At 54.4% G+C, this 26,785-nt stretch overlaps 2 protein-coding genes across 3 annotated transcripts; one reads left to right on the forward strand and one right to left on the reverse strand.

Annotated features, from left to right (window-relative positions):
- The first annotated feature begins 873 nt into the window (after nt 1-873).
- On the forward strand, nt 874-9,874 carry GAS2L2 (growth arrest specific 2 like 2). Its single transcript, XM_003282329.2, has 6 exons — nt 874-1,647; nt 4,087-4,328; nt 5,186-5,293; nt 6,451-6,547; nt 7,117-7,369; nt 7,974-9,874. The coding sequence occupies exons 1-6, from the start codon at nt 1,263-1,265 to the stop codon at nt 9,529-9,531; spliced, it is 2,643 nt and encodes an 880-aa protein (XP_003282377.2). The 5' UTR covers nt 874-1,262; the 3' UTR covers nt 9,532-9,874.
- Nucleotides 9,875-10,857: 983 nt separating this feature from the next.
- RASL10B (RAS like family 10 member B) lies at nt 10,858-22,846 on the reverse strand. Of its 2 annotated transcripts, none has more exons than XM_030809174.1 (4): nt 22,607-22,846; nt 18,979-19,341; nt 13,820-13,944; nt 10,858-13,330 (listed from the first exon to the last, which is right to left on the reverse strand). In XM_030809174.1, the coding sequence occupies exons 2-4, from the start codon at nt 19,192-19,194 to the stop codon at nt 13,060-13,062; spliced, it is 612 nt and encodes a 203-aa protein (XP_030665034.1). In that variant the 5' UTR covers nt 19,195-19,341; nt 22,607-22,846; the 3' UTR covers nt 10,858-13,059. The 2 variants fall into 2 exon arrangements, with proteins under 2 accessions (XP_030665034.1, XP_030665033.1); XM_030809173.1 differs by lacking the exon at nt 22,607-22,846 and adding an exon at nt 20,668-22,445.
- Between the last annotated feature and the right edge of the window lie 3,939 nt (nt 22,847-26,785).

The following is a 26,785-nucleotide window of genomic DNA, read 5'->3' on the forward strand; positions in this document are numbered from 1 at the left end:
AGGGATGGAAGATACAGGTGACCAGACCGGATATGGGAAGCTTTGTTGTGCTCTTTTGATGAGCAAAAGTGCACTCCAGAAACTGGTCACTCATCTACTGTTATTATTCTGGTCCAAGCCACCAGGCTTTTGCTTGAATAACTTTTGCTTGAATTATTATAATATCTTCCTAAAATTTCTTCTTCTGATGTCTCCTCATCCAATTTTCTTCCCTCTTCACAGTATATTTCCAATAGCGTTGGCAGTAGAATCAAAACAGAACAGAGCCTGGGACTTGTTTGTTCAAAACGGCGTGGGGTGTTATGACCCACAGCCTGCTCTAGCACAGTCACTTGGTTAGTGTGGGGGGTGGGGCAGGTTATTCAGAGAAAGTGGGGATCGTGGTGCTAACAGAGCTGCCAGGAGAACTGGGACCCACTCAGACCTGTGCCTGCCTGTGAGTTCTGATGGTCTATACTTTCACATACATTATTTCTTTATCCCTCACAACACACCAAAAAGGTAAACATTATTACCCCCATTTTACAGTTGAGAAACTAAGGCACAGAGAGGCTAGGTAGTATATGATGGTCACACAGGATTTAAGGCTAAACTCATGAGTTTTGGGCTCTATTTCTATGTCTGTTTCATTCCCATTCTCCTGTACTCACTAAACACCAAGGGGTATGGCAACCCCTACCCCTGCTTTCCCTCCACTCCCCCAAAGTTCCCATTTGGCCAGCCCTGTGACAGAAGCCAGCCCCAGCCTCTCTTCCCTCTCCCTGGGTTCTGCAGGGCAGTCCTCGCCTGCTGGGAAGGGTTAACAAGGAGTGTTTGTAGCAGCCGCTGTCTCCAAGGAGAGGGGAGAAAAGCAGAGTGGGGAGGCCGGCAGCCACACCAGGCTCTGTGGCCGCAGCCAGCAGAAGGCAGGAGGCAGCCAGCTTGATCTCTCCAGCCCTGGGGAAAGAGAGGAGTGTCCTCACCTCCACCCGGCCTGAGAGGGCTGAACTCTGAGTGGACTGGGCAGCCTGAGAGCAAGGTCGCTGCAGAGCCACCAGGGAAAGCTCTGGCAAAGACTGAGGAATGTGGGGCAGCAGGGGCTAGGCCTGGCCTGGCGGCTGAAGCCAGTGGCAAGTAGCAGTGCTGGAGGTCCTGGGCTCTCAGCGAGTACACGGGAACCTCAGCATCAGGGAGAACCCAGCCGAGACCCAGCAGCGGCGGGAGGAAAGAGGAGGCAGTGGGAGAGGGGAGGTGCCCACCTCCTCCCCTGCTGGGGTCCAGCCATGTCCCAGCCTGCGGGAGGCAGGAGGAAGCCCAGGACCCTAGGGCCGCCTGTGTGCAGTATCCGGCCTTTCAAGTCAAGTGAGCAGTACCTGGAGGCCATGAAGGAAGACCTGGCTGAGTGGCTTCGCGACCTCTATGGGCTGGACATCGACGCGGCCAACTTCCTGCAGGTGCTGGAAACGGGCCTGGTGCTGTGCCGACATGCCAACGTTGTCACTGACGCTGCCCTGGCTTTCCTGGCTGAGGCACCTGCCCAAGCTCAGAAGATTCCCATGCCCCGGGTTGGGGTCTCCTGCAATGGAGCCGCCCAGCCAGGTACCTTCCAGGCCAGGGACAATGTCTCCAACTTCATCCAGTGGTGTCGAAAGGAGATGGGCATCCAAGGTAACCATGCTGCACCCTCATCCCCATCCCAGATGCTTATCTTGGGGGTATTGGTCCTTTCTCAAATGCACAGGCTAGCTCTGGGGGGCAGGAGCCTGGATCCTCATTCTAGATTTGCCTTGAACCAGCTTTTTCATGCCTCAGTTTATCCACCTCATAGTAAATCCTCAATAAATAAATATATTGATGACCAATAAATGTTTGTTGATGATTAGTTCAATCAGCATATATCAAGCACCTCTTCTGTGCTGAGCACTTTGCTGGGCACCAAGGACAGACAGGAAAGAGACCCAGCGCCCAACAAATTCGTGGTCTAGCAAAGAGAGGCAGACGGCTGGGCGCGGTGGCTCAAGCCTGTAATCCCAACACTTTGGGAGGCTGAGGCGGGTGGATCACCTGAGGTCAGGAGTTCATGACCAGCCCGGCCTAACATAGCAAAACCCTGTCTCTACTAAAAATACAAAAATTAGCTGGGCATAATGGCAGGCTGAGACAGGAGAATTGCCTGAACCCAGGAGACAGAGATTGCAGTGAGCTGAGATGGCGCCACTGCACTCCAACCTGGGTGACAGAGTGAGAGTCTGTCTCAAAGAAAAAAGAGAGAGGTAGAGGGATAAATATGTAAATTATAGCCTACTATGGCAAAGGCTTGACATAGAGGTGTAGTGCTGGGAGCCAGGGGAGGAAATAGCAGCCTGATTAGGTGGAATGGGGTCGAGAAAGTTTGCATCATAAAGGAAGGGGATTTGGCCTGAGTCTTTATTTTTTTTTTGAAACTGAGTCTCGCTCTATCACCCAGGCTGGAGTACAGTGGTTTGTTTTTTTATTTGTTTTTTTTTTTTTGAGACGGAGTCACGCTCTGTGGCCCAGGCTGGAGTGCAGTGGCACCATCTCAGCTCACTGCAAGCTCCACCTCCCGGGTTCAGGCCATTCTCCTGCCTCAGCCTCCCGAGTAGCTGGGACTACAGGTGCCCGCCACCACGCCTGGTTAATTTTTTGTATTTTTAGTAGAGACGGGGTTTCACTGTGTTAGCCAGGATGGTCTCGATCTCCTGACCTCGTGATCCACCCGCCTCGGCCTCCCAAAGTGCTAGGATTACAGGCGTGAGCCACCGCGCCCGGGCTGGAGTACAGTGGTTTGATCTTGGCTCACTGCAACCTTCACCTCCCGGGTTCAAGTGATTATATGTGCCTCATCTCCTGAGTAGCTGGAATTACAGGCGCCCACCACCATGCCCGGCTAATTTTTGTATTTTTAGTAGAAATGGGGTTTCACCATGTTGGCCAGGCTGGTCTTGAACTCCTGACCTCAAGTGATCAGCCCACCTTGGCTTCCCAAAGTGCCGAGATTGCATGTGTGAGCCACCACACCCAGCTGGCCTGAGTCTTGAGGGATAAATAGAAGTTTGTGGGAAGGAAATTCTAAGCAGGGGGGATGACAGGGGCAAAGGCACAGAAAAAGCACGGTGTGTGAATGACTAGGGAGAGCCTGGTGGTGAGGGCACAGGGTTAGGATGAGGACAGAACATGGGAGGAGACAGATGGGATGATGCCAGGGAGGGGCCCCATCATGCTGGGGCTTGTAGGGCTCACGGAGTGACATGTCAGGATCCTTCATCTCCTTGGCCTTGAAACCAGGAATGGGATGAGGCTGGATGTTGCGCCATTCTCCAGGCCAAAGGTGGCAGGGGTGAGACTGGGGAAAGTGTCAGGCCTGGGCTACTGGCTGGTGGCCGGGCACTGAGGAGCAGAATTGTAAGGTTAATAGAAGCTAGTGCCTTAAGGAATGCCTGCATGTGCCGGACATTGTGAATGGTTAACAACTATTAGCATATCCAATCTTCACAACAACCCCACGAAATAGACTACATCCCCATTTTACAGAAGAGGAAACTGAGGCTCAGGGTCTAGCTCCAGGTCATGCGGCTGGTAATGAGTCAGGACTCCAGCCTTAGTGATTGGCTCCAGAGCATGTCCTCAGCATGCCTGGTTGGGCCTGGGTGGGAGCTGAGTTTGAGATGCCTGGCGGAGATCGGAGGGGAAGAGGCGTGGCTGGAAAGTGGAACAAACCGCTTCCTGCTCCTGGACCCATCCAGGTAAGCTGAGTGGGGAGAGGGGAAGGTGGAGTTCATCCTTCTCTCATCCACACTCACAGCCAGTCTCCAGGTCCCTTTGCTTTGCTGTCACCGCTTCCCACCCGCAGCCTCTCCTGTGAGATGGGCCGCGTGTCTGTACCCAGCACCTGAGCAATTCCGCCCAGACCCCTCCTAGGCAGCTGACTTGACCCCAAGATTCTGAGACCCAAACCACTCCCCATGTCTGCTGCCCCAGACCGGGGATGACCCCAGGGCTTTCCTCCCCGCTCGCCCCTGCCCCGGAGGCTCCGGTCCTCTGGGGGCTCACGCTGCCTCTGGCCTTTTCTCCCCGCCTCCACTCCAGAGGTGCTGATGTTCGAGACGGAGGACTTGGTGCTGCGCAAGAACGTGAAGAACGTGGTGCTGTGCTTGCTGGAGCTGGGCCGCCGGGCGTGGCGCTTTGGCGTTGCGGCGCCCACACTCGTGCAGCTGGAGGAGGAGATCGAGGAGGAGGTGCTGCGGGAGCTGGCCCTGCCCCCGCCCGACCCCTCGCCGCCAGCGCCCCCCAGGCGCCAGCCCTGCCACTTCCGCAACCTGGACCAGATGGTGAGGGGCTCTGCACACGCCCTCAGGGCCCCCTTCCCTTTGTCCTTCGTGCTGCTCTCCCCAGTCCCACTCCAGCCCCCTCTAACTCACTCCCTTCTTGAGCTCCACTGTCCACCCTGACCCGAATTCACTGTGTGGCTTTAAGGCACGGTCCCACCCTGAGCCTCAACCCTAACCACGCGTAGTAATTAATGACCATGTCGTTTCTCAGGCGTTCTTACCAACCCAGCACTGGATGCCCCTCTCATTTAACCCCTGCTGGGACAGTTTTCAAGAACACCGACTGTGGCACTCTCCGAGACACCCTGGTTCAAGTCTTAGTTCCACTGCTTTGCAGCTGTGTGACTTTGGGCAAATTATTTAACCTGTGTCTGGCTTCCCTTATCTGCAGCATGGGGACAGTAACAGCACCTACCTTCTATGAATGCTGTGATCATTAAATGAGCCAGCACATACAAAGTGTTTGGAACAGGGTCTGCACAGAGGGCCATTTCACAGCAATTAGTTCTGTGTGGTTAACCCCTGGGGAAAATGGAGCTCAGGCAGGTTTCTTAATGAAAAGCCTATGGTGTGGTGGATACAGGGCACTGACCTGAGCCTGTCAGATCCCACAGTGCCCCTGTGACACTCCGCCACTTCCATCAGCTCTGGACCTCATGGTAGGTGGTAGGTCCATGGGTGACCACCCAGGTCTTGTTCTCACTGGGTCATTTACAGCCTTATTTACTCCCTCCTTGCTTCTCATTCCCCAGCCCTGACCTCAGCAGAAACCTCAGGGGTGACCTGGGGGCAGGTAGGCCTCCCACTTTGACCCAGAGTGGGCAAAGGAGAGGGCTGAGTTCACCACCCGCCTGCAGGTGCAGAACCTTGTGAGCCACTGCACGTGCCCAGTGCAGTTCTCCATGGTCAAAGTGTCTGAGGGGAAGTACCGCGTGGGCGACTCCAACACCCTCGTCTTCATCCGGGTAAGTCCAGGCTGGGGGCCAAGGGACCCCCAGAATAGGGTTTCTTTCCCAGGCTTGGGACAATGACCGTAAGTCTCCCAGAATATGGGACCTTGCCCAGGCTTGGAACAATGACACCTCCCAGAATATGGGACTTTGCCCAGGCTTGAGGACAATGACAGTAAGTCATCATTCACCCCAAGCCATCAGGCCTTGGAGGTCTCCTTCTCTCCCTGGGAGAATTTCAGGAGATCCCTGGCAAGGGTGGCAAGCCTATCTCCTCCTCCCATCAGGGCAGCCAGAGCCACCACCCTCCCTCTCCTCCCCCGTAGCCTAGTCTAGAGCATGTTCTCAGGCGGAGTGGGGTATGGAGAAGGGTGCCCACACTTTTCCATTCCACTCCACCCACAGACTTGATTAGAGGAAGTGGCTTGAGAATCCCGAGTTTGGTTGCAGTGCATGGCCCCAGTTCCACCCCTACCACTTGCCTGGGGGTACATTCAGCAGAGTGAGTAGCAGCACAGGTCTGAAAATGTGCCTCCTACCCCAATACCTGGCTTGCCTCACCAGAAATGGTCTGTACCCACGTGAGTGGCCAGCAGCTCGGGTCATGGCCTAGCCCTTTCCTTGGGCACAGGCCACACCTGGGAGCAGAGCCAGCTCTCTGGGCCCTCCCCTAGACCTGAGGCAATAGCTCTGTGATGCAGGTAGGGGCAAGAACTTGTGGCTCCACTTTCCAACACAGGAAGCTGAAGCTTGAAGAGACATGTGACTTGCCTGAGGGTGGAGTGGGACCAGGACTCCCATGGGCTCCCCACACAGGCCACAGGGGCAAAGCCAGTGGCATTAGGGCCCTGTTTTAGGTACAGGCATGTACAGATGCAAAACCGTTTACAGCAAAAGGAGAGCTCTGGGGGCAGGCTATACAATGCCTTTGGGATCCCTTAACCAGTTGTGGGACAGCTTTCAGCCTGGCTCCCACCTTGACCGCCTGTGTTATCTGATGCCAGTCATGGAGGAGGAGATTCGGGCTGCCTTTTTACAGCACACACATACATCTACGTGTGGATGAGTACATGGATGAGAGCATCCCTGAGTGGGTGCCGGAAGCCCGCAAGCTGGTCCAGGAAGAGGGGCTGCCCTCCACCCCGCCCTTAACCTCACCCTTGCCCCCCCAGATCCTCCGGAACCATGTGATGGTACGTGTAGGGGGCGGCTGGGACACGCTGGGCCATTATCTGGACAAACATGACCCCTGCCGCTGCACATCCCTCTGTGAGTCCCCTGAGGGTCCTCTCCCTGTGGGGCTGGTTGAAGAGGCGTAGCTCTGCGTTGGGAGGCTGGAGGCAGAGGTGGGAGGTATGTCTGATCTCCAGGGGGAAGAGGTATGTGGGGGAGGCTGGAAGGAGGAAGGCAGTAGTTGGGCACAGTACAGTATTAAATGTCGCCACAAGATGGTGTGCAACACATGCAGAAGCAGCATTTGGCCACGGTGCATTTTAGCAGAGCTTAGGTCTGGCTCTGAGATCCACAGTGTTGGCACCAAGTGTGACTTGGAAGGTCTTTAATTCTTCCATAATCTCCATCAACGTCTCCAGCCACTCCAAATAAGCACATGCTCTAAGGGAAAGTTGTGTACCTGCACTACAAACATAGCTTTAAATAAATCCCCCAGCTGGGTCCCCTAAGCCCCTCCTGTAAAGAAACTCCAGTGTTGCCACTGTAGGTCCCACTGTTTTTAATGTGGGATGCGGGGCATGGGACCACTGAGGGAGGAACGATGGGCCCCATCGGCAGGAATTGAACCCTTCTCTCCTCTCCTTTCTCCGGGGGACTGTTGGTAGCACACAAGCCAGGCAGCTTCCTGAAGCCCCCGGCCCCACCAGTGCAGCATGAAGTAAGGGTACAGGATGGACCGTCACAGACCCAGCCTACAATGACCATCAGCCGCTCACAGAGCCCGCCACCCCCTGTGGACTGGAAGACATATACCTCTTCAGGCCGAAGGCTGACGCCCCCCATCCCATCCTCCCCCAGACCCCGCAGGGAACGGGGAGCAGGGACGGGGGCCTCCAGAGAGACGGCACCATTCCTGAGGTATGGGGAGGAGACAGGGAAGGGGCTCTTTTTCCTTTGGAGTGCACATTCTCAGAGGCCACCACGCTCCAAGATAAAAGGAGCAGATCCTCGGCAGTGCCTCTACCCTGAGACCACAGGTTTTGGAACCAGAAGCACACCCAGTACCTTTGGGATAATGTGGTTACTTCATATGCCTTCCCATTTCACAGATGAGGAGGCTGAAGCTCAGAAATGGAACAGACTTACTCAAGGTTTCCTACCATTTCATGGTAAAGCAGAGACTAAGACAGAGACTGTGCATTCCCCTCTGCCTCTCCACTGCCCTGCAGCTGGTCTGAGGCCATCCCTCGAAGGATCTGAAGTCACCTCAGGCCAGGATCAGGCTTCCTTCTATCTGCTACACAGGGAACAAGGGCAAATAGACTTAGGCGGTGACTGCCATAAGGATGATTTCTGGGCAGTCATGGAGGAGAGGGAGCATAAGTTTCATTCAGCATGAAGTCTAGCCCCCGGGGTGTTCTCACTAGGGAAAGACTGTCACTTCCCAAAGCCAGGGACCACACTAGATGACCCTGCCGGCCTGATGAGTCTCCCTTTGCAGCCTTGTGATTCTCCCTTTCAGGTGCCAGGAGAGGTCTCTCATCCCATCTTGGAGGCAGTCGACAGCTGGGGACAGCCCACCCAGCCCCCAGTCCTCATCTACCCAAAAGGGCCGAGACCCACAGTGTACCTTGTCAGCAAAGAGGGAGGAGAGATACCCCCCTGAACTCCCCAGGGGAAGGATTCCCACATCTTGGGTTCATGAAGAAACAGACAGCTGGGGAACCGATGCCAGGAACCCCACCGCCCAAAGACTCCGAGCCATTGAGGCCACCACCGAAGGGGTATCAGCAAGAGGACCATCTCCCCTGCCTCGTTCCTGTAGCCCAGCCAAGTGCCTGGGCCTCAGGCTGCCACTCCGGGATGAGGCCAAGGGTGTGTTCTTCCAGTTCAGGAAGCCAGAGTCTGTCCGTTCTCCAACCCCTGTCCAAGGCCTAACCAAGATCCCCATCCGGCTGCCCCCTGCTCACCCCCCGACCCCAGGAAGGAGCTTTCCTGGTGCTGCAAGTGGAAGTCCCAGGACAGAACTTGGGAGAGACCCCATCCCACTAAGGGCCGTCACTGTGGACCTGGCTGGGTCCACGCAAGGAGACTGCTCTGTGGAAGTGAGGCAGGAGGACCAGCAGCTGGACATCCAGGTCATGGCAGAGGCCAGAGAGTCCTGGGACCTTGGCCCACGGGAGCAAGAGGGGCGGCACACACCTCTGCCCCTGGGCAGGAACAAGGAGCAAGCCATCTACTGTAGCCTTCAAGAGGAGATTTTGGGCAGCATGAAGCTGCTAGAAGTCAGGAGTGCCTGTCCGCAGGGCACAAGGTCTGGGGTCATCCCTCGCAGTGGGGTCTACGTCCCCAGCCTGGTTGGGCAGTGGCCTGAACCTGGGGGTCCTTATGACAAAGTCATCCAAGAACTGGCTCAGGGCCCCCCACCCCTCCTTAAAGTGGACCTGGAAGCCTGGAAGGCAGCCCCGACTGGCTCCCCTAAGCCAGCTGTTATCCCAGGGCCGGGAAGCCTCAAAGGGAAGTTGGGAGCCAGACAGAGTGGGCCCAGGACAAAGGCAAGCCTGAGTACCAAGGGCACCCACAGGAGGAAGGTCCCATCTCAGGGAGGGCAGGACTGCTCGGCTCCTACTGCATCTGCCAGCCCGGAGGCCCCCACACCTTCGCCCTTGGACCTCAACTCTGACAAAGCCAAGGCATGTCTGAGCAAGGGCAGGAGAACTCTCCGGAAGCCCAAGAGGGTCCCGTCCATCTACAAGCTGAAGCTGAGACCCAGGATTCGGCCCCGGAGAGACCACAGGCCTGAGAAGCAGCCTTCACGAATCCCCAAGCCACTGGCCTATGTCTTCCTGGGTCCAGCCAGGCCACCCCCCAGGGACAGGCTGTTGAGAGCTGTGCTGGGCAGCAAGGGAGGGGAGGCATCCCGGGTGGATGGAGCTTCAGTAGGTGAGGAGAGGGAGGAAGGAAAGGAGGAGAAAGAGCCAGCTGCTCCATTGGAGAGCAGCCCCCAACCTCCAGAGGGCCTGCGACCTCACTGGCTTGATCAAGCTCCACTTCCACCTGAGGAGGAGTCCTGGGTCTGAGGCACATGAACGTGTTGGGTAGGAGGGAGGCAAAAAGGAAGGCCATGTATACACTGGATTCACAGCTGCGGGAACAGAAGGGATGTTCCCTCACCTCCACACAGGGCCTTGGGCAGGAGTGGGTCAGAAGACAAATATAGACTCCATCTGCTCATCTGAGCAAAGGGGCAACCCACTGCTCTCACTCCAACTCCAGAGGTAGGCCAGGGGCAGTAGGACCATCCTATATCTCATTACTCTCCCCTAGAACAGCTCACCACACTCCTGGCCTCTGGCCCCCAGCCATGCCTACCTGTTTCCATAACTTCCATTAGTTATTAAACACATGTGATTCTGCCCTTGAGCCCCAGCTTCTTTTTTCAAATTTCAGAAACAGAGTCTTGCTCTGTTGCCCAGGCTGGAGTGCAGTGGGGCTATCATGGCTCACTGCAGCCTCGAACTCCCAGGCTTCAAGTGATCCTCTCACCTCAGCTTCCCAAGTAGCTGGGACTACAGGTAGGTGCCATGACACCTGGCTAATTTTATTTTATTTTTTAGAGATGGGGCCTTACTATATTGTCCAGGCTGGCCTCAAGCGATCCTCCTGCCTTGGCCTCCCAAAGCACTGGGATTAAAGATGTGAACCACTGAGCCCGCCTCCCCCTGCCCCCCAGCTTCTTGAGTCTCTCACTCTAGGACAGTGGTTGTGTGGGGAGGTATAGCTTCAGATGTTATCCCACTGGAGGAGATGGGGACTAGAAGGAAGGAGTTGGTGGTGAGAGAGGCTTCCTCTTTTGAGGCTCAGCCAACCTTGCCAAGCAGCCCCATCTTTCCTGGAAGTAGCTGGTGGGTCAGCACCACGGACAGAGGCCAGTCCTGCCCTCAACACACAGGCTCCCACAAGGAACCCTTGCCCAAGACTTCAAAGCTTTGCTCTGGAGTTTGGGACCTGAGATCACTCAGGGACAAGACGGGTGGCGGGAAGTGTTCCTAACACGTCTACATCCAAGAAGTTATGACTGAGAGGCTGCAAAGTCTCAGCCTTGAGTGGGAAGGACGAGACGCAGACGGAGAAGCTGGGATTGAGTCCCATTATGGAAATTTTCCAGACAGTGGCAGGGGAGAAGTTCTGCTTCCCTTCTGAATGGTTTGAATTAGTTGGAGGGTTTGGGGTTAGGTGGAAAGGTGATAAGTCCCAAACTCTTCACCGGTGGTCTCCCTGTTGACCTGGGCTTTGGGACTCGGGGCCACCTCACCACCTTCACCCTCCTTCCACACGGAGCTCAGCAGGCAAGCCCTGTGGGGACCCCTCCCCTCCTACCATGAGGAATGGAGCCAACACCTTGGTACAGAAACGAGGGAAAACACTCCCTGATTTTTAATCTGACTTGGATAACAGCTCAATGGGCGTCACACACACTTCCAGACCCTGTGGTGAGAAACCCTGGGAGGGGGTGGAAGGAGAAGGACAGAGACTCAGAATGGGGGTGGAGGGACCTGAAATCCAAGACCTGGGTTGAGGTGGAGGCGGGAGGGGGCCTGTCAGGGGATACATTCCAATGGCTCCCACAGGGGAGCAGCCAGAGGCCTGGGCCCCGCCCCCCCCACCCCAGGTGCCTCAGAGTTGGTGATGGGGCATATGAGATGCTGCCATCCCTCATCCCCTCCCTCTGGTGAACCAGGGGGCAGGGTTGCAGGAGACTAAAGGGGCAGGCCCTCTTTGTTACCCTCCCAGCCACTCTAAGGCGTGGGGAAGGGGAGCCACCTCCTCTGTGTCAGAGGGAGGCTCACAGAGGGCAGGTCACTTGCCCGAAGTCCTGCAGCACAGCAGGGACTAGAATGCAGTAACACTAGACTGCCCAAGGTCAGGGCGGTTGCTGTGGGGCTGTGCTATCCCCCACTTGGTGGACAGAGTAGGAATCCACCAGGGAAGCAGAATCATAGATTCCCCCTACAATGGATGTTGGTGATAAATTCCCCACCCACAACCCTTCCCCCAGACTCTGCTTCATCACCACTCCGGGCTACCTGATTTCTTGGTCTATATGCTGCAGCCTTGGCTAAGTTGGGGTTGTCCTCTCTGCCCCTCTTATAACAAGGGACCCTGCTGTCCTCCTACCAGGCCAGGGCTGAGGGCTCAGCCTCAAGGACAGCTTTCTTTGGCCAGGGGAGCAGGGGACAGGGCACCACTTCTCCCTCCCTCCAAGTCCCCCATCAATCCCTCATGCCACTCCTAGAATCTTCATTATTATTGTTATTTCTAAATGGGTACAAAACTGACAGTGATCAGCTCCGGTGACGAGAGGTAGAAACCCGGCCAGGCAGCCGGAGAAAATGGGGCGGAGTGAGTTAGGGCATAGGGCTGACTGGTGTTGGGACAAGAGGGTGTCAGATCCTGAGGGCCTCCATCTGTGTCAGGAGGAAGATGCAGGTGTGTCTCCCCCAAGCACAGGGGTCCCCACCATTCTTTCCCTGGCTCTGTTCTTCCCCAGATTAATCAGAATACTCTGAGATCTGAGGCAGGCAGAGTCTGGAGTAGTCAGATGGGGTTGAGACGGGGCAACAGAATTTTCATTGGGACAACCTGACCCCCTTCTGGGCACCATCCTGCCCACGACCAGACCCCAGAACCCAACATTCCCCAGTCTGACAGACCAGATTGCAGTATGCAGGAGGGAATAAAGGACTGGAGCCTGGCATCATGAAAAAGAAGCTATCCTTTGGGGGGCTCCCTTTCCACACTCTGTCCAAAAAAAAAAAAAAAGTTTTAACCCAGGGGGTGATCTGGCTTTGGGGTCAGGAAGAGTGAGGGGCACCTGGCAGGGACGGACCATCGAGTTAAGGCTGGAAGGTAGGTTGTTGTGTCTCTGGGGGCTGCTGGGCGGGGAGGTCTCCCTGGAAGCCGGAGAGCTCAACCTTCTCCCCTCACTGATCTGGGACCTCAGCCCCCCGGACCCCTTGATCGTGGTCCTTGGGCCACCTGCATCTCTGCCCTGTGCCGGTGGTGCTGACAGTCAGAAGGCCTGGCCTCACAAAGAAGCTGCCAGGATCTGCGACAAGGGGATGGACGAAATGAGAGCCCTGTGAGCGGAGCTGGGGGGGGACTGGAGGGTGGGTGAGACAGGTAAGTACCAACAAACGCTGGGGTGGGCGGACACGGGAAAGGAAGACACCAGGCAAAGACAGACACATTCTGGAGAAGACAGGTGGGGGCCCGGCCAAGGCGGCACCTCGCCACCCCCAGCCTCCATTGCACGCTCACCCCCATCCCAAAAGGCTGTGGCACCCCCGCGGGTCGGGCCGGGCACTGCACTAAATACAGCACTGAAGGCGGCTGTCCCAGGAAGCCACGGGGGCAGGGGGCAGGGCTGAGCAGTTACGGAAGGCTCCCTCTCGCGCTCTGCTTCTCACCGGGAGATGCGTGGCTGCAGGGGCCTCAGGCCGGGACCGTCACAGTTCCATTTCCCGCCCGCTCCCCGCCCCAGCCCCGCAGTACGGCCCCGCCCTCCGCTCGGCCAGTGCCGGTGCAGCCCGAGGGGCGCGCAGGCGTCACATGATGGCGCAGCGGTTGCGGCGCAGCGCGCCCTGGAAGCGCAGGGCAGCGTGCACGTGCTTGCAACGGGCGCAGCCGACGCTCTTGAGCAGCTCGCTGAAGAGCAGCAGGATGTGCCAGTTGTACTTGGCCGAGCATTCCACGTAGCCGCACTTCCAGGTCTTGCGCACCAGGTGCGACACGTTCCAGCGCGGGATCACGCGTCCGCGCTGCAGGTCCCGCTTGTTGCCCACGATGATGATGGGCGTCTCTGAGGTTCCGATCACCCTGTGGGGCGAGGCAGGAAGCTCAGAACTCTGTCAGCCTCACAACCGCTGTACTCCCAGCAGGGCAGGCTGTGCCTGACCAATACTACTACCACCATATGTTCTTCTCCAGGCGCAGCCCTAAGCCCTGGAGGTGTTATATTCTCTGATCAGCACAACTGATCTAAAAGATGGGTTCTACTGTTATCCCCATTTTACAGATGAGGACATAGGCTTAAATGTTTACTGGCTTCAAGTCATGCAGCTGAGTGGCCCTGGAAGTCTTGTTCCAGAAGTCCCAGTTCTTAACTACTGCCACCCCCACAGCCAGGGTCCCAACATGAGTTGACAGAAATGGGGACAGCAAATGTATGCATGTTTGAGTGTATGTGTGGAAATCTTAGGACACATATACCTCTATCTGTGTCCCTATACTGTCCCCTTTTCACAGGGACTGGCTAGCACTGGGGCATCCACAGAGGTGGCAATGGGCTGTGTTCCAGCCTCTCACCTCGTCTCCAGGATCTGCTGGCGGATGGTCTTGACGTACTCAAAGCTGTCAAAGCAGCAGATGTCGTAGACCAGGATGTAGGCGTGGACACTCCGGAGTCCCCTGCAGCAGGCGTCTGCCCACTCCTGCAATATCCCCAGCCAGTACCAGGGTCAGAGCAGCCATGAGGGCTCCCCTAGCCCCCAGACACCTCCCATCAGAGGGGCAGTGCTCTCACCTGCCACTGCACCTGAAGCCTTCCATGTCCGAACATCCCCGGGAGACCAGGCCCAGGGAGAATGGAGGAGCTGTAGCCTCCTCATTCCCAAGCCAGGATGGAGCAGGTCACATTGTTTGACCTTCAGGGCCACTGCACTGTCTTGTGCACATCTGGAGCTTAGCTCTGCCTTGCTCCATTTTGTCCCCTCATCCATCCATCGAGGCCTTTGTTCAACAAGTACATTTATTAAGTACCTCTAAGAGTCCAGCTCTGAGCTGGGTGTTGGGCCTGTTAAAATTCTATTTTCCAAGGTTCAGCTAAAGTGCCACCACCTCCAAGAAGCTTCCTGATTTCCCATCCTTCCTGCAAGCAGGTGACTACTCCCTTCATCTCCTGTGTTCTAACAATCCTTCGATTATACTTTCATCAGAGCTGTTCCATCTCCAGTTCCCCACTTCTGCTGTGAGCTCCCGAGAAGGCCACAGCCAGGCCATCCTCATTTTTATATATTCCCTCTTCCTCCCTGAGTGTCTAGCACTATTGGCTCAAAGCAGGTGCTCCTTAATGGCACTACCTGGGCTGGTGAGCTCTCCATGGCCCAAGCTGGGATCAATGCAACTCCTGCCTCTGCCACTGCCCTTAGACTGCTACCTGATGTGCCCCTTCTGTATGCTTCTCTCTGCCCTCAGGCTTGAGAAACAGAAAAAGATTCAGACTGGATGCATAATGGGCTGATGTAGAGTAGGGCCCCAGGGCAGCTCCAGGGAGATGAACTTCCTGAATGTTTGTGGCAACTTCTCAAGGGATTGGGGGGTACAGCTCAAGTTGAAGAGACTCCTAGAAAGGCCAAGTACACTAAAGAGAAGTTTCCTTAAGAGATTCATTAGTCAACGTGCCAGCTGCAAGAGCAGTTTCAGGCAGCCAGTGTGTGGAAAGAAGGGGGTCCCTAAAGTTGGGGGGACAGAGGCCTCCAAGGACAAAGGAAACCAGAGTCTTTTCCCACCAAAGCCCAGGCAAAAGACTAGAAGAAGGTGGAGGTATGTCTCCTGTCCCAGCATCTGAGTTGAGTGGGGCAGGGGCCAGGCACAAAGGAGGACTACAGTTCTCCACTCCCAAGAAGGATCAAAAGGAAACGACTTTGGTGGCCGTAGTGCAGAGTTAAGTCCAACTTCAGAACAGCACTTCCCAACTCAAAGGCTTAGAAGACGCCGCAGTGGATTTCCCTAGGGAGATGATGTGGCATCTTTTCTTTGTGCTGAGGTTTAAATTTTCGGTGCAGCGGGAGGATGCTGAGGACAAACCTAAAACCATAGGAAACTGGTTTCTTAGGCCAGGGAAGCCTGCATTCTGCTGGACACAGTGATCTCCGGGAGCCTGGAACCTGTGTATACGGATGCTCCCACGATCCCCCAAGACCAGTGGAGATCAGTGAGAAGTGGGAGGGATGAGAGCCTCCCAGTCTCTTCAAGCTGTCTGCTGGGGAGAGGGAGCAGCTGCCAGCTTTTGAGGGTGACAGCCCCACCTCTCCTCCAACATGTTGCCTCCTTGAGGGGAACTCCTGGCTTCCTCCCACCCACTCCTCTCTGGGGGTTCCTAAAAGAGAGAGGAGGAAGGCCCCTGATTGGCTAGCTTATCCCTTCCCCCTTGATTGAAGGGAGGAAGCAGGGTTCCAAACTGTAAAAGGCCATCTTGGGGCTCTGTCAAGACAGAGAAGGAGCAATAGAAAGGGAGTCCAGTTTCGGGGACAAGGCTCAGCCACCTGCATCTCAACCATGCATTTGCTGATAATTCCTTTGGTAAGTTGCAAGCACCTGATAATCTCAGCTTCCTTCTCTGATAGAAGGGGCTGCAGAACACACTGAGGCTCACACCCAGGAAACACTACTCTCCTGGGCTCTATCTCATCTGGCATTGGAGAAGAATGTATTATTTTATTTTCAGATGGTGGCCATCAGGATTCTTAGGTTTTATACTTAATCTTTGGTGCCTTGAGGATGCCTTTTACATGGTATTTCTCTGCCGAAAGTCCCTTACTGGGCTCCAGGAGTGAAATCTTGGATATCTTAGAGTCCAAAACTCAGGGTCAGTCAAGAAGAAAAAAGCCAACAACCCAATAGAAAAATGGGCAAAGGACATCAATAGTTCTTGAAAAAAGAAACACAAAGGCCCTTAAACCTATGAAAAGATGCTCAATTTCACTCATGATCAGAGATGCAAATGGAGACTACAAGGAGAGTATCATATCTCATCTCTCAGATTGTCAAATATATTGTCAAAAGTTTGATGATCTACTCTGATGGCAAGACTGTAGGAAAACCAGCTCTCATAGACATTGCTCACAGGAGCACAGCACACGCCACTGCTATGGAGGGCAATCTGGAAATAACCTCCCCTCCAAACTCCAGTTACAGTCACGCTATTTCTTTTTTTTTTTTTTTTTTTTGAGACAGGGCCTCACTCTGTCACCCAAGTTGGAGTGCAGTGGCGCTATCTCAGCTCACTGCAGACTCAACCTCCCAGGCTCAGGCAATTCTCCCACCTCAGCCTCCCAAGCAGCTGGGACCACAGGCATGGAGCACCATGCCTGGCTATTTTTTTGTATTTTTGGTAGAGACGGAGTTTTGCCATGTTGCCCAGGCTGGTCTCGAACTCCTGAGCTCAAGTGATCCACCTGCCTCGGCCTCTCAAAGTGTTGGGATTATAGGCATGGGCCACCTCACCTGGCTCTGTATTCACAATGCCATTTCCAGGCATTGTGATCCAGCAGTGCCATTTCCAGCAATGCCATTTCTGGGAATTGATCCCACAGATATACCTACTTATGTTCAAAATGACTTATCTACAAGGCTATTCATTGTGGCATTGTTTGAAACAGCACAAGACTGGATACCACCCACTTGTCCAACAAGAAAGGACTCCATGGTATAGCTCTTCAATGGAGTAGGGTGTGGCCATGAAAAAGAATGAGGAAGTCCTCTAGATAATGGCCTGGAAAAATCTTCAGGTTATAATAGCAAGTTAAAAAAAAATGAGGTACAGCGCCAAGCACGGTGGCTCACACTTGTAATCCCAGCACTTTGAGATGCCAAAGCAGGAGGATCGCTTGAGGCCAGTAGTTTGAGACCAGCTTGGGTAACACAAGAAGATTCATCTATACAAAAAATTTTAAAAATAAAATAAAATCAAGGTACAGAACAGTATGGTTCTTGTTTTTGTTTTTGTTTTGTTCTTTATGTAAGAAGTGGAAGAATGCATTTTCTTACTTGGGTAAAGAAACACTGAAAGTATGGATAAAAATCTGATAAGAGGCCGGGCGCGGCGGCTCATGCCTATAATCCCAGCACTTTGGGAGGCCTAGGCAGGCGGATCACTTGAGGTCAGGAGTTTGAGACCAGCCTGGCCAACATGGTGAAACCCCGTCTCTACTAAAAATACAAAAATTAGCTGGGTGTGGTGGCAGGCGCCTGTAATCCAGCTACTCAGGAGGCTGAGGCAGGAGAATCACTTGAACTGGGAGGCGAAGATTGCAGTGAGCCGAGATCGTGCCACTGCACTCCAGCCTGGGCGACAGAGGGAGACTCCATCTAAAATAAATAAATAAATAAATTTTAAAAAAGAAAGAAAAATTCGGTAAGAATGGTTATAGAGAGTGTGGCAAGAATCAAGGTAAAGGGGGCAAGCTGAAATAAACAAAGCTCAGTGTATAGTCTTGGAGCAAGATTTGAATGTCCAATCAGGTGATTGTTAAAGTCTCCTTTAGAAGAGAACTAGAAGGCCCTGCACCCAGACTGTCTGCCCTGACAGGCTCAGCCTCACTGCTTCCAGGGCAGATACAGGATCAGGCTTCCATCTTTCCTCCTGACCGCAGGTGCCTGGGATGGGTGAAACAGGTGTCTCCGGCAGATTAGGCCGGGGCCCTCCTGCCTGGTGTTGCTGAGAGTGCTGAGTGCTGAGCTGCCCGCCAGCTCCCAGCCAGGGTCTCAGCCTGAGAGACTGCTTGATTTGCTCAGTTACACCTGGACGAGCCTTGTCCCCTGCCTTCTGGGTCTCCACCACTGTGCCTGTCCTTCCTGGAAAAGCTCTGTACACTCTGGTCAGAGGCTTCCTTCAGTGAGCAAACATGTCTTAGAGCTCAGCTTCCTTTTTCTCTCCACTCCCTCTCAAGTCAGAGGTTGAGAGAGGGCAAGAGGACCCGGTTCCAGCAGGCAGTGGGGAAGGAACACAATAAGCGAGGACCCTGGGGGCATTTAAATCCAAACCTGGCAGGGAGGGTGCCCAGCAGGCAGGTCCTGAGGTCAGGGGCAGAGCATCACTTAAGCGAAGAGGGCCTTGGGCAAGAGACCTGACTGGGGTCTCCAGAGGCTCCGAGAACACACCTTTCCCAGGGCCCCGTCTATTCTGCTGCTGTCCCTTCTCCAGAGGACGTGGAGTGAGGCTCTGGTAGGCACAGCCCCGAATACTCACTGCAGCCTAGTGTTCCCTGTCCTTTTCTCTACTGCCTCTTGCCTGCCTAAAACCCACTTAGTTGAGACATCACCCTCTGTGACCCCCCAACTCCACCCCAACACATCTGGATGGCTTAGATGCCCCCTTACGGGCTGCCCCAGCTCCCTGCCCCTCCAATCATAGCACTTATCACACCATGTTAGCCTTTTCTCACCAGACTATGAGTTTGTTGAAAGCAAATTCCATAAATTTTTTGCTCACCATTCTGCACCAGTGCCCACTGCAGGGCCTGGCACACATTAAACCATCATCAAATATTTGTTGAATAAACTAGCACACCAATGAATGGATTCCTGGAACGGCTCTAAGCAGAGTGGCCTAAGGTGCAGTGTGGAGCTCCCAAACTCAGTGATGGGGCCCTGGCAATAGGACCCAAGCTACAGCAGTTTGGAATCTAGCCTCTCCCCTACCCATCCATTTCCCCACTAACCCATGCCCCCCAGGGTCCTCCTACCTGGAGCGTATTGACAGGGAAGGCGCTGATGGGTGGAAAGTCGAGGATCTGGAGGTCGTGCACGTGGCCGTTCATGACGACAGCAGGCAGGTAAAGGCGGCGGGCGGTGGTGGGCACGCAGACCTCGCTGAACTCGTTGTACAAGAACTGGCGCACGATGGCACTCTTGCCCACACCTCGCGCCCCCAGCACGGCCACCCGGTAGGTGGAGACCATGCCTCCCGCCCCACTCCGCCACCTCGTCCTTGCCGCTGTCTGGGGCTCCCCAGGGCTGCATATTCCAGGGGCTGGGGGCTCAGCCACCGTCAGGACCAACCATTGCTGCCTCTGCTTGCCCTGGGTCCTCTGTGGCCTCCACCTGGACTGTGGGGACAAGAGGTGGGCTTAGTGCACTGGCTTATCCCTGGATGTGTCCTGCACTTTTCCACCTCTGGGACTTTGCTGAAGCTGTTACTGCCACTTGGAATGCCTTCCCTTTCCCAGAACCCCTGTGGCTATCTTTCCAAAACCTCTCCATCCCTCCTCCATTTTTCCCTGCATTCCAGTAGTAGGGCCCATTCTTTCTTGACTTATGACTTGACTTTTCTCCAGGTCCAACTCCAACCAAAACAGGCTGCAGAGCAGAGAGGGAAGGGCATTGGACTTGGTTTGATCCCAGCTTCCCCACAGAGCCTGGGACAAGACAGCAACACCTCTGAGTCTGTGTCCTCCTGAATGGGTGGGACTGCGCAGGTGTGTCTCAGTACTGGCACTCCTGACATTTTGTGGGGAAAGAACTCGATTGTGCAGGACTGCCCACACATTGCAGGACATTTGCTTTCCGTGGCTCCCAAGAGGTAACTGCCAGCCTCCAGACACCACGATGACCAAAAACTCCCCCTGCCCCCATTTCCAAATGCCCCTAGTTGAGAATTCTGCACTAGATGACCACATTGCCTCTGGGGTGCAACACTGCTGAGCGCTTACTCTGCTGGCATGCCCTTACGGTTATCCTTGGTCAGTACGATATCTCTAAGGGATAAGTACTGTTATTCCCACTTCAGAGAGAAGCTTAGAAGGGGTAAGAAGTGTGCCCAATCACAACCCGAAGGGCAGCTACTCCTTTCTACGATGTCGCAGTACTTCTTCCAACTTTCAAGTTCAGGGATTCTTTTTCTTTCTTTTTTTTTTTTTTTTTTTTGAGACAGAGTCTCACTCTGTCGCCCAGGCTGAGTACAGTGGCATGATCTCGGCTCACTGCAGCCTTCACCTCCTGGGTTCAAGCCATTTTCCTGCCTCAGCCTACTGAGTAGCTGGGATTACAGGCACCTGCCACCACACCCGGATAATTTTGGTATTTTTAGTAGAGATGGGGTTTCGCCATGTTGGCCTCGAACCCCTGACCTCAGGTGATCTACCCACCTTGGCCTCCCAAAGTGCTGGGATTACAGGCATGAGCCATCGCGCCTGGCCAAGTTCAGTGATTCTAACCAGTGAATGCATACAGGCCAAGGTCTGGGTCTCATTCTCTGGCATCCCCTAGAGCCCAGAGGGCCTGGCACATAGCAGGTGCCCAGAAAAGGGCTGCTAGGGGGTTGGGCCTTGATATGAATTCATTAGCTCCTTCCTTGCTCAATTTCAGTGACTTTAGGGCCTGGGTATAACTCTCAGCTCTGGTGTGTCCTTGCTGCAGGTCAGTGGGCAAATCACCTTCTCAACTGGAGCCATCCTTCTGCACATAGGTAAAATGAGGTCAACAGCCCCTATTTCTGAGAAAATCCAAGTAGGTCTCTTAGCCAGGAAAAGGATAGAAACTTTCTTCTTTTGTTGGTGATGGTGACCAGAGAGGCTGTTACATGCCTGAGACCTCCTGTCTGGATTCCCAGGAGGGTGACATCAGCACTTGCTAACTGGGTCCAGGGCAGGTGGGTTCGCCGGATTCTGGAAGGCCATGCTTTTCCGCATGGGTTGCATACTTTTCTGCAGATGCATGTTCTTTCCACATATGCACAAGCCACAGCTGAATGTCCCCCAGGTTGTCCTGGTTCAGAGGACTCACTCCACGGGGTATGTGCACACACAGCATAGTTAATACAGGTCAGGATGTGGAATGAGAACCGCCAGGGCTTGATTCCTAGCTCTGCCATTCACCTGAAGTGTGACCTTGGGCAAGAAACTTAATAGAGTGTTATGACGTGTGCATGTAAAGCCCAGTGCCTAGGCCAGAGTAGGTGTTCAATAAACAGTGACCACTGCCATGGGCAGGGGTCATTCATTCATCTAAGTTTCCCACAAACTTAGCAATGGCACCTCCTAGCAATCCCAGGAGGGGTTGCTATCTACTGTTGCATGAGCTCACATGCATGCGGTGTGTGTGTGAGAGATTCTTCTCATTTTATTGAAGGTTTAAAAACAAACAAACCCCCCAAAAAACCCAGTGACTTAGGGAAGTGAAGACCTCATAGCCAGTTGGGTTGTTAACTAAGATTAGGACCCTGGACTCCTTCCTGCCCCATGCAGTGTCCCTTCTCCAACAGGTGTTTATACACTTACATGGGCTCCCAACTAGGGGGAAGTACCTATCCCTCCTCCCCATGTGTCCCTCCAGGTCCCGAAGCCCCTTAGGCATCCCTGGACACCACTACCACCAGCATGGCAGAGGGACTCAGCTGGGTTAATTACATAACCAGCACAGGCAGGTGGGGAGTGGGGAGTCCTAGGGGAGGAAGAGAGGGCAAGGAACGCCAAGAAGAGTCCTGGCCTCTCTCTGGGTGTGGCAGCTCAGAGCTTTCTAGGATACACTTTACCTGCAGATTGTCCTGGACACCACACTCCCTGCCCAGAAACCAGCCCTTTCTGGGGAGTGGCAGGGGAATGCAAGAGGGGCACTGCCCAGGAGCTAGGGAGGGGGCGCAGGAGGCCCCTAGGCTGGGGCCAGCCTCCTGGAACTCACCAGGCCCAAGTGTGGCCCTGTCCCCAACTCAGAAGCGATCGGTGCCCCTTCCTTCTTTCCAGGCAGAGGTCCTGGATCTAAGAGTATATTAATCCAACACCCTTGGCTGAGTGCGGAAGGGAGGGGGCTGTCCCAAGAAGCAGGGCCCAGGCCCCTGAGCGCTTTCTCCCCAAGGCCTGCGCTCTGCAGTGAGTCTGCAGACAGAGCCCGGCAAGAGACTGCCCAGAAAGAGAGGCAAGAGACCAGAGGCACACACAGGGGGCGAAGCCTGTTCCGTCCCCTTCCCTGCGTCTGGACACCTGGGTCGCTGCCCAAGGCTGCGAGCGGGGGCTTCGCGGATCCCGAGGGCCGGGTCACAAGTCTGCCAGCTGTTTGTTCCAACCACGTTCGCCTGGGGGTGGGCTGGGGGCGACAGAGGATGCTGCGCTGCCCATGACCTGATTGGTAGGAGTTTGGGGGGGATGTAGAAGCCCAGTTCGCTCTCCACCACCAGCACCTTGCAGGCACCCCCACCCCCAGCTCCAGCTCTCACGTGGCGGCCCCGCACCGCTTCCCCGCCCGCCCGCCGGCCCCCTCCTAGTCCCGGACGCCCCTCGCCCAGGCCGTCTCCTCCTCCCCCGACCCCGGCCCGATCCCCCCAGCCCCTGCCCCGGCCCCGCTCCACCCCTGACCGCTTCCCCTCCTCCCGCCGCTTACCCGGGGCCGTCCTAGCTGCCCCCTGCCCTGGCCGGCCGGTCGGCGGGGCTGAGCTCCCCCCGGGCTCCGGCGCTGCCCCCCGGCTCCCCCGCCCGGGGGGAGAGAAGTGGGGGCGCCCCCGCCTGCCCAGTCGGGGAGGGCTCAGGGCGGGCGCGTGGGGGCAGATGCGGGCCGCCGAGGGGGTAGGAACCTCCAGCCCCAGCTCTCCCTCCGGAGCGCGCCGCCTGCTCGCGCTGGAAGGAGGAGGGGGGGCGGGGGGGCGGGCTGGCATTCCGCTGGGTCCCTGAGCCTGACATATTCGCTTGGGCGGCCCTGGACGAATTCTTTAATCCCTGGCCTCGACCTTCACACCCCTCCAGACTCTCCCTGCGGGAATTTAGCTGTAACCTGGAGGAGGGGAAGAAAGGCATGGGAAAGCCCTCAAGGCCTTTGCTCATTCCGACTCTTGGCCTCATATGCCCCTCGCCCAGGCCTGTCACCAGGCCACTGTGTGCCCTGAACCGTGTGCCCTGCACTGTGTGTTAGAGACATCCAGGCTCTGCTCCTCCACCCTCCTCAAGGGCTAAGCGAAGGGTGATCACTCTCACCCTTCACTGCCGCAGTGAAAGGCAGAGCTGGCTGGCACAAAGAAGGTCTCCCCTGCCAATTCGTGACCTCCACATCCCTAAAACTGCCATAGGCCTCTTCTCTCCAGAATGGGAGATACCAGCATTTTTCAGGATTGAGCGCAAAATCACCCTCATGTATTTATTCTAAAATAAATCATGTATTTATTCTAAAAGTCATCATCTCTAACCTTTGATGATCAATGTCATGTCATAATCAATGTCATCATTGATAGGCAACCTCTATTTTGCCAGTGTGCTATGAGCTTTGCATGCATCCTCAGATTGAATCCTCACAATTCTATGGGGTAGATTGTTTCCCCTACTTTACAGATGAGATAGTTGAGGTCGAGAAACTTGTCTCACTTAGATGTAAAATGTGAATACAAAGATTGAGAGTCACTAGCTGAGCAGTCACTGATGAGTTTGGTACGAGGCTCACAGTCCAATGTGCGATCAAAAGCAGACACACAACATAAAAATGTGCCGTGTGCAAAGTCAAGGTTCTGCGGAGGGCAGGGGAAGTGGGACAACTCATTAGAGGAGTCACTGAAGCTTCACAGGAGGCAACTTTCAAGGAAGCAACCTTGAAAGAAGTAGATTTTGGGGGCTGGGTGGAGGGAGATTGTAGCAGAGGAAAGCTACAGAAGTCAAGAACAATTATACAGGCTTGAGAAGTGAGTCTGGGAACCAGATAGGAGCCCACGAGGAAGCATGGTGGGTGAAGCGGTGAGAGGTTGGTCACAAAGGCCCTGATTGACAGGATGAGGAGTTCGGATCCAGCCCTGTGCTGGATGGGAAGTCATCGAAGAGGTTTTCTTTTTTTTGAGATGGAGTCTCGCTCTGTCGCCAGGCTGGAGTGCAGTGGCACGATCTTGGCTCACTGCAACCTCTGCCTCCTGGGTTCACGCAATTCTCCTGCCTCAACCTCCAGAGTAGCTGGAACTACAGGCACGCGCCACCACACCCAGCTAATTTTTGTATTTTTAGTAGAGATAGGGTTTCACCATCTTGGCCGGGATGGTCTCCATCTGTTGACCTCAGGTGGTCCATCCGCCTCAGCCTCCCAAAGTGTTGGGATTACAGGCGTGAGCCACTGCACCCGGCCCTATGGAAGAGTTTTAAAGCAGGGAAGCACCTGCTCAGGTTGCATTTTAGAGCCTCCAGGGCAGGAGGATGAGCAGGAGCTTGAGAGATATCCCAAGTGTTTTTACCCCTGGGACCCTGCATCCTCCACTATGACCTCCTATTACCGTGTGCTCCAGCTCTCAGGCTCCCAAACAGAACTCAGTTTTCCTCCACACTCTGACCTCTGCATTTTGGGCACCTTCCCTATTCCTCCCTTCCCTCTCCTGTTCAGTCACAGAGGAGAATGGGTATGAGCCTGGGCTTCAGAATCAGACAGAGCTAGATTTAAATCTTGGCTCTGCCACTTACTATTGTAACTGAGGCAAGTAACTTGAAGTCCATAGTCTCATTTATTAAATGGAGTGTGATTAATTGTCCCTCACTGTTGTTGACAGGGTGTAAATGAGCTGAGGTGTATAAAATCCTTAACACAATGCCTGGCATGTAGGAAGTCTCAGCATGGGGCCTTTACTTTTTGCCTTTTTAGGGACACGCAGGCATTCTACGGGAGGATGAGCAACACCGTGGTACAGCGGTTCCATTTATTCTAGGTAGGCTCCCAGAGGGTTGGGGTGGGGGTATGAAAGGACCAGGGCAGCAGCTAGAAGCAAGTATAGGGCTGGAATGAATTTGGCTTCCTCCTGGAGCACCACTTTTGGGGAGAATAAATCAGATTTTAACTGGCCCTGTGGGATCACATGGGGTCGCTAAGGGCCTCTTGATTGCATCACCTGTCCCTCTACTGTATCTGAAAATCTCTAATCCTCACCCTGCCCGAGGATCCCAGGCTTTATGTCTGCTCCCCCAGGCTGTGGCCCTCCATTCTGAAGGCGGACTAGAAGTAAGAAATTAAAATACACTGGGCTCAATGGCTCATGTCTATAATCCCAGCACTTTGGGAGGTCAAGGGGGGCAGAATGCTTGAGCCAAGGAGTTCAAGACCAGCCTGGGCAACATGGTGAAACCTCGTCTCTAAAAAGCATACAAAAACAGCCGGGCATGGTGGTGTGCACACCTGTAGTCTCAGCTACCTGGGGCGGATCACTTGTGCCTGAAGGTCAGGGCTGCAGGGAGCCATGATAGTGCCACTGCACTAGGGAAACACAAAGCTGCAGGTTAATTATGGGGCCTCATATTGGCCTTCAGTGAAAGGTCATTTAAAGGATTATTTTTATTTAAAAAAACAAACAGCAATTCTATCTACATGAAGTGGAAGATTTGCCTGAAGTTAGGATACAGTTGTCATCTTGGTTTGCTGAGAGTCACTTTGGCCTAAGAACATGCACCCCTAGGGGCCTGTTCACTCTCCCCTATCATTAGGAGCACTTTGATGGGAACATGTGAAAGACTCTGTACTTGGGTCTGACCTTGAGCCTCAGGTGGGTCTGGCTCAGCTGAGGATGCCTGCCTGTTGGCTGAGGTGCAAACTCAGGGAGCAGACACATGGGACCGCCTGCAGTAGCTGAGGCCCAGACACGAAGTGGGACAGAAATGTCAAAAACCCAGACCTGCCTACCTCTGCCCCTGCTCCATCATAGCTGAGTATCCTACTGAGCTTTCAGAGGCTATTAGGCCAGATCCTGGGGTCTCCGACCGTAAGTGAAGAGTAAATGAAACGAGGGTGAGCCAGAGGCTGGACTTGAACATCATCCTCTAACATCTACCCGGTGGGAGAAGTGGGATGAGTGGAGTAATCCCAGCCCCAGAGCATTGAGAAATGATCCCAGAGATGGCAGTCTTGTCTCAAAATGATGCTCTTGGAAACAGCCATTGCAAGCACTTTTCCAGCTGAGAATCTGGGTCTAACCAACCCCCAAATTAGCCTTCCCTTTGTTGGCAGCATCAAGCATGGCAGGGCAAAAGCTAAATGAGAAACTGAGATGGTAAGTTTGGAGCCAACTCGGAAACTTTTCAAGAAACATCCTTGTTGCTAATAACATGTCTGGGGGCTGGTTGGGATTCTAGGATTAGTGTTCAGGAGATAGAATTGGGTAACAACGGGGGAGGTGTGATCTTTTCCAAGTGCCATACCAGGTATTAAAATAAACAGGCTCTTGCCTCCTGGAGCTGGGGGTGGCAGGGAAAAAGAATCTGGGTCTAAGCAAAACCAGAAAAAGCATTAATGCATGAGGTGGGAGTAGAAAGCCCAAACCTGCGAGTCCTTAGCTGTTTTATGACCTCAGAAACAATGTACCTGAGATCTCAGTGTTTCCTAGTTGTCACTTTACAGGCAGAGAAAGACAGGGGACCAGTGTGCTCTGAACATACTGGTATCCTAGGGGCTTAGCAAGGTGGGATGTGGCTGAGAGCAGAGGTAGGAGAGAACCTATTACACAGAACCTCCAGTGGACGAAGGAAGAAGCTACAGTGTAGTTCTATGGACACAGACAGGGAGTCAGAAGACGTGACTTTGCCACACCTCATCTGTAAACTGGAGATGAAATTA

Source organism: Nomascus leucogenys, unplaced genomic scaffold (genome assembly GCF_006542625.1).
Source record: "Nomascus leucogenys isolate Asia unplaced genomic scaffold, Asia_NLE_v1 Super-Scaffold_391, whole genome shotgun sequence".
Lineage (NCBI taxonomy): Eukaryota > Metazoa > Chordata > Mammalia > Primates > Hylobatidae > Nomascus > Nomascus leucogenys.

Excerpts from the sequence above, each read along its gene's own strand:
- GAS2L2 (XM_003282329.2), top strand. The coding sequence starts at position 1,263 with ATGTCCCAGCCTGCGGGAGGCAGGAGGAAGCCCAGGACCCTAGGGCCG. Across the intron at positions 5,294-6,450 it reads ACACCCTCGTCTTCATCCGG|ATCCTCCGGAACCATGTGAT; the intron begins GTAAGTCCAGGC and ends TTGCCCCCCCAG. Across the intron at positions 6,548-7,116 it reads CTGCCGCTGCACATCCCTCT|CACACAAGCCAGGCAGCTTC; the intron begins GTGAGTCCCCTG and ends GACTGTTGGTAG.
- RASL10B (XM_030809173.1), bottom strand. The coding sequence starts at position 20,697 with ATGTGCAGAAGGATGGCTCCAGTTGAGAAG. Across the intron at positions 19,342-20,667 it reads GGATGGCTCCAGTTGAGAAG|TCCAGGTGGAGGCCACAGAG; the intron begins GTGATTTGCCCA and ends TTGTCCCCACAG. Across the intron at positions 13,331-13,819 it reads CAGCAGATCCTGGAGACGAG|GGTGATCGGAACCTCAGAGA; the intron begins GTGAGAGGCTGG and ends CTCGCCCCACAG.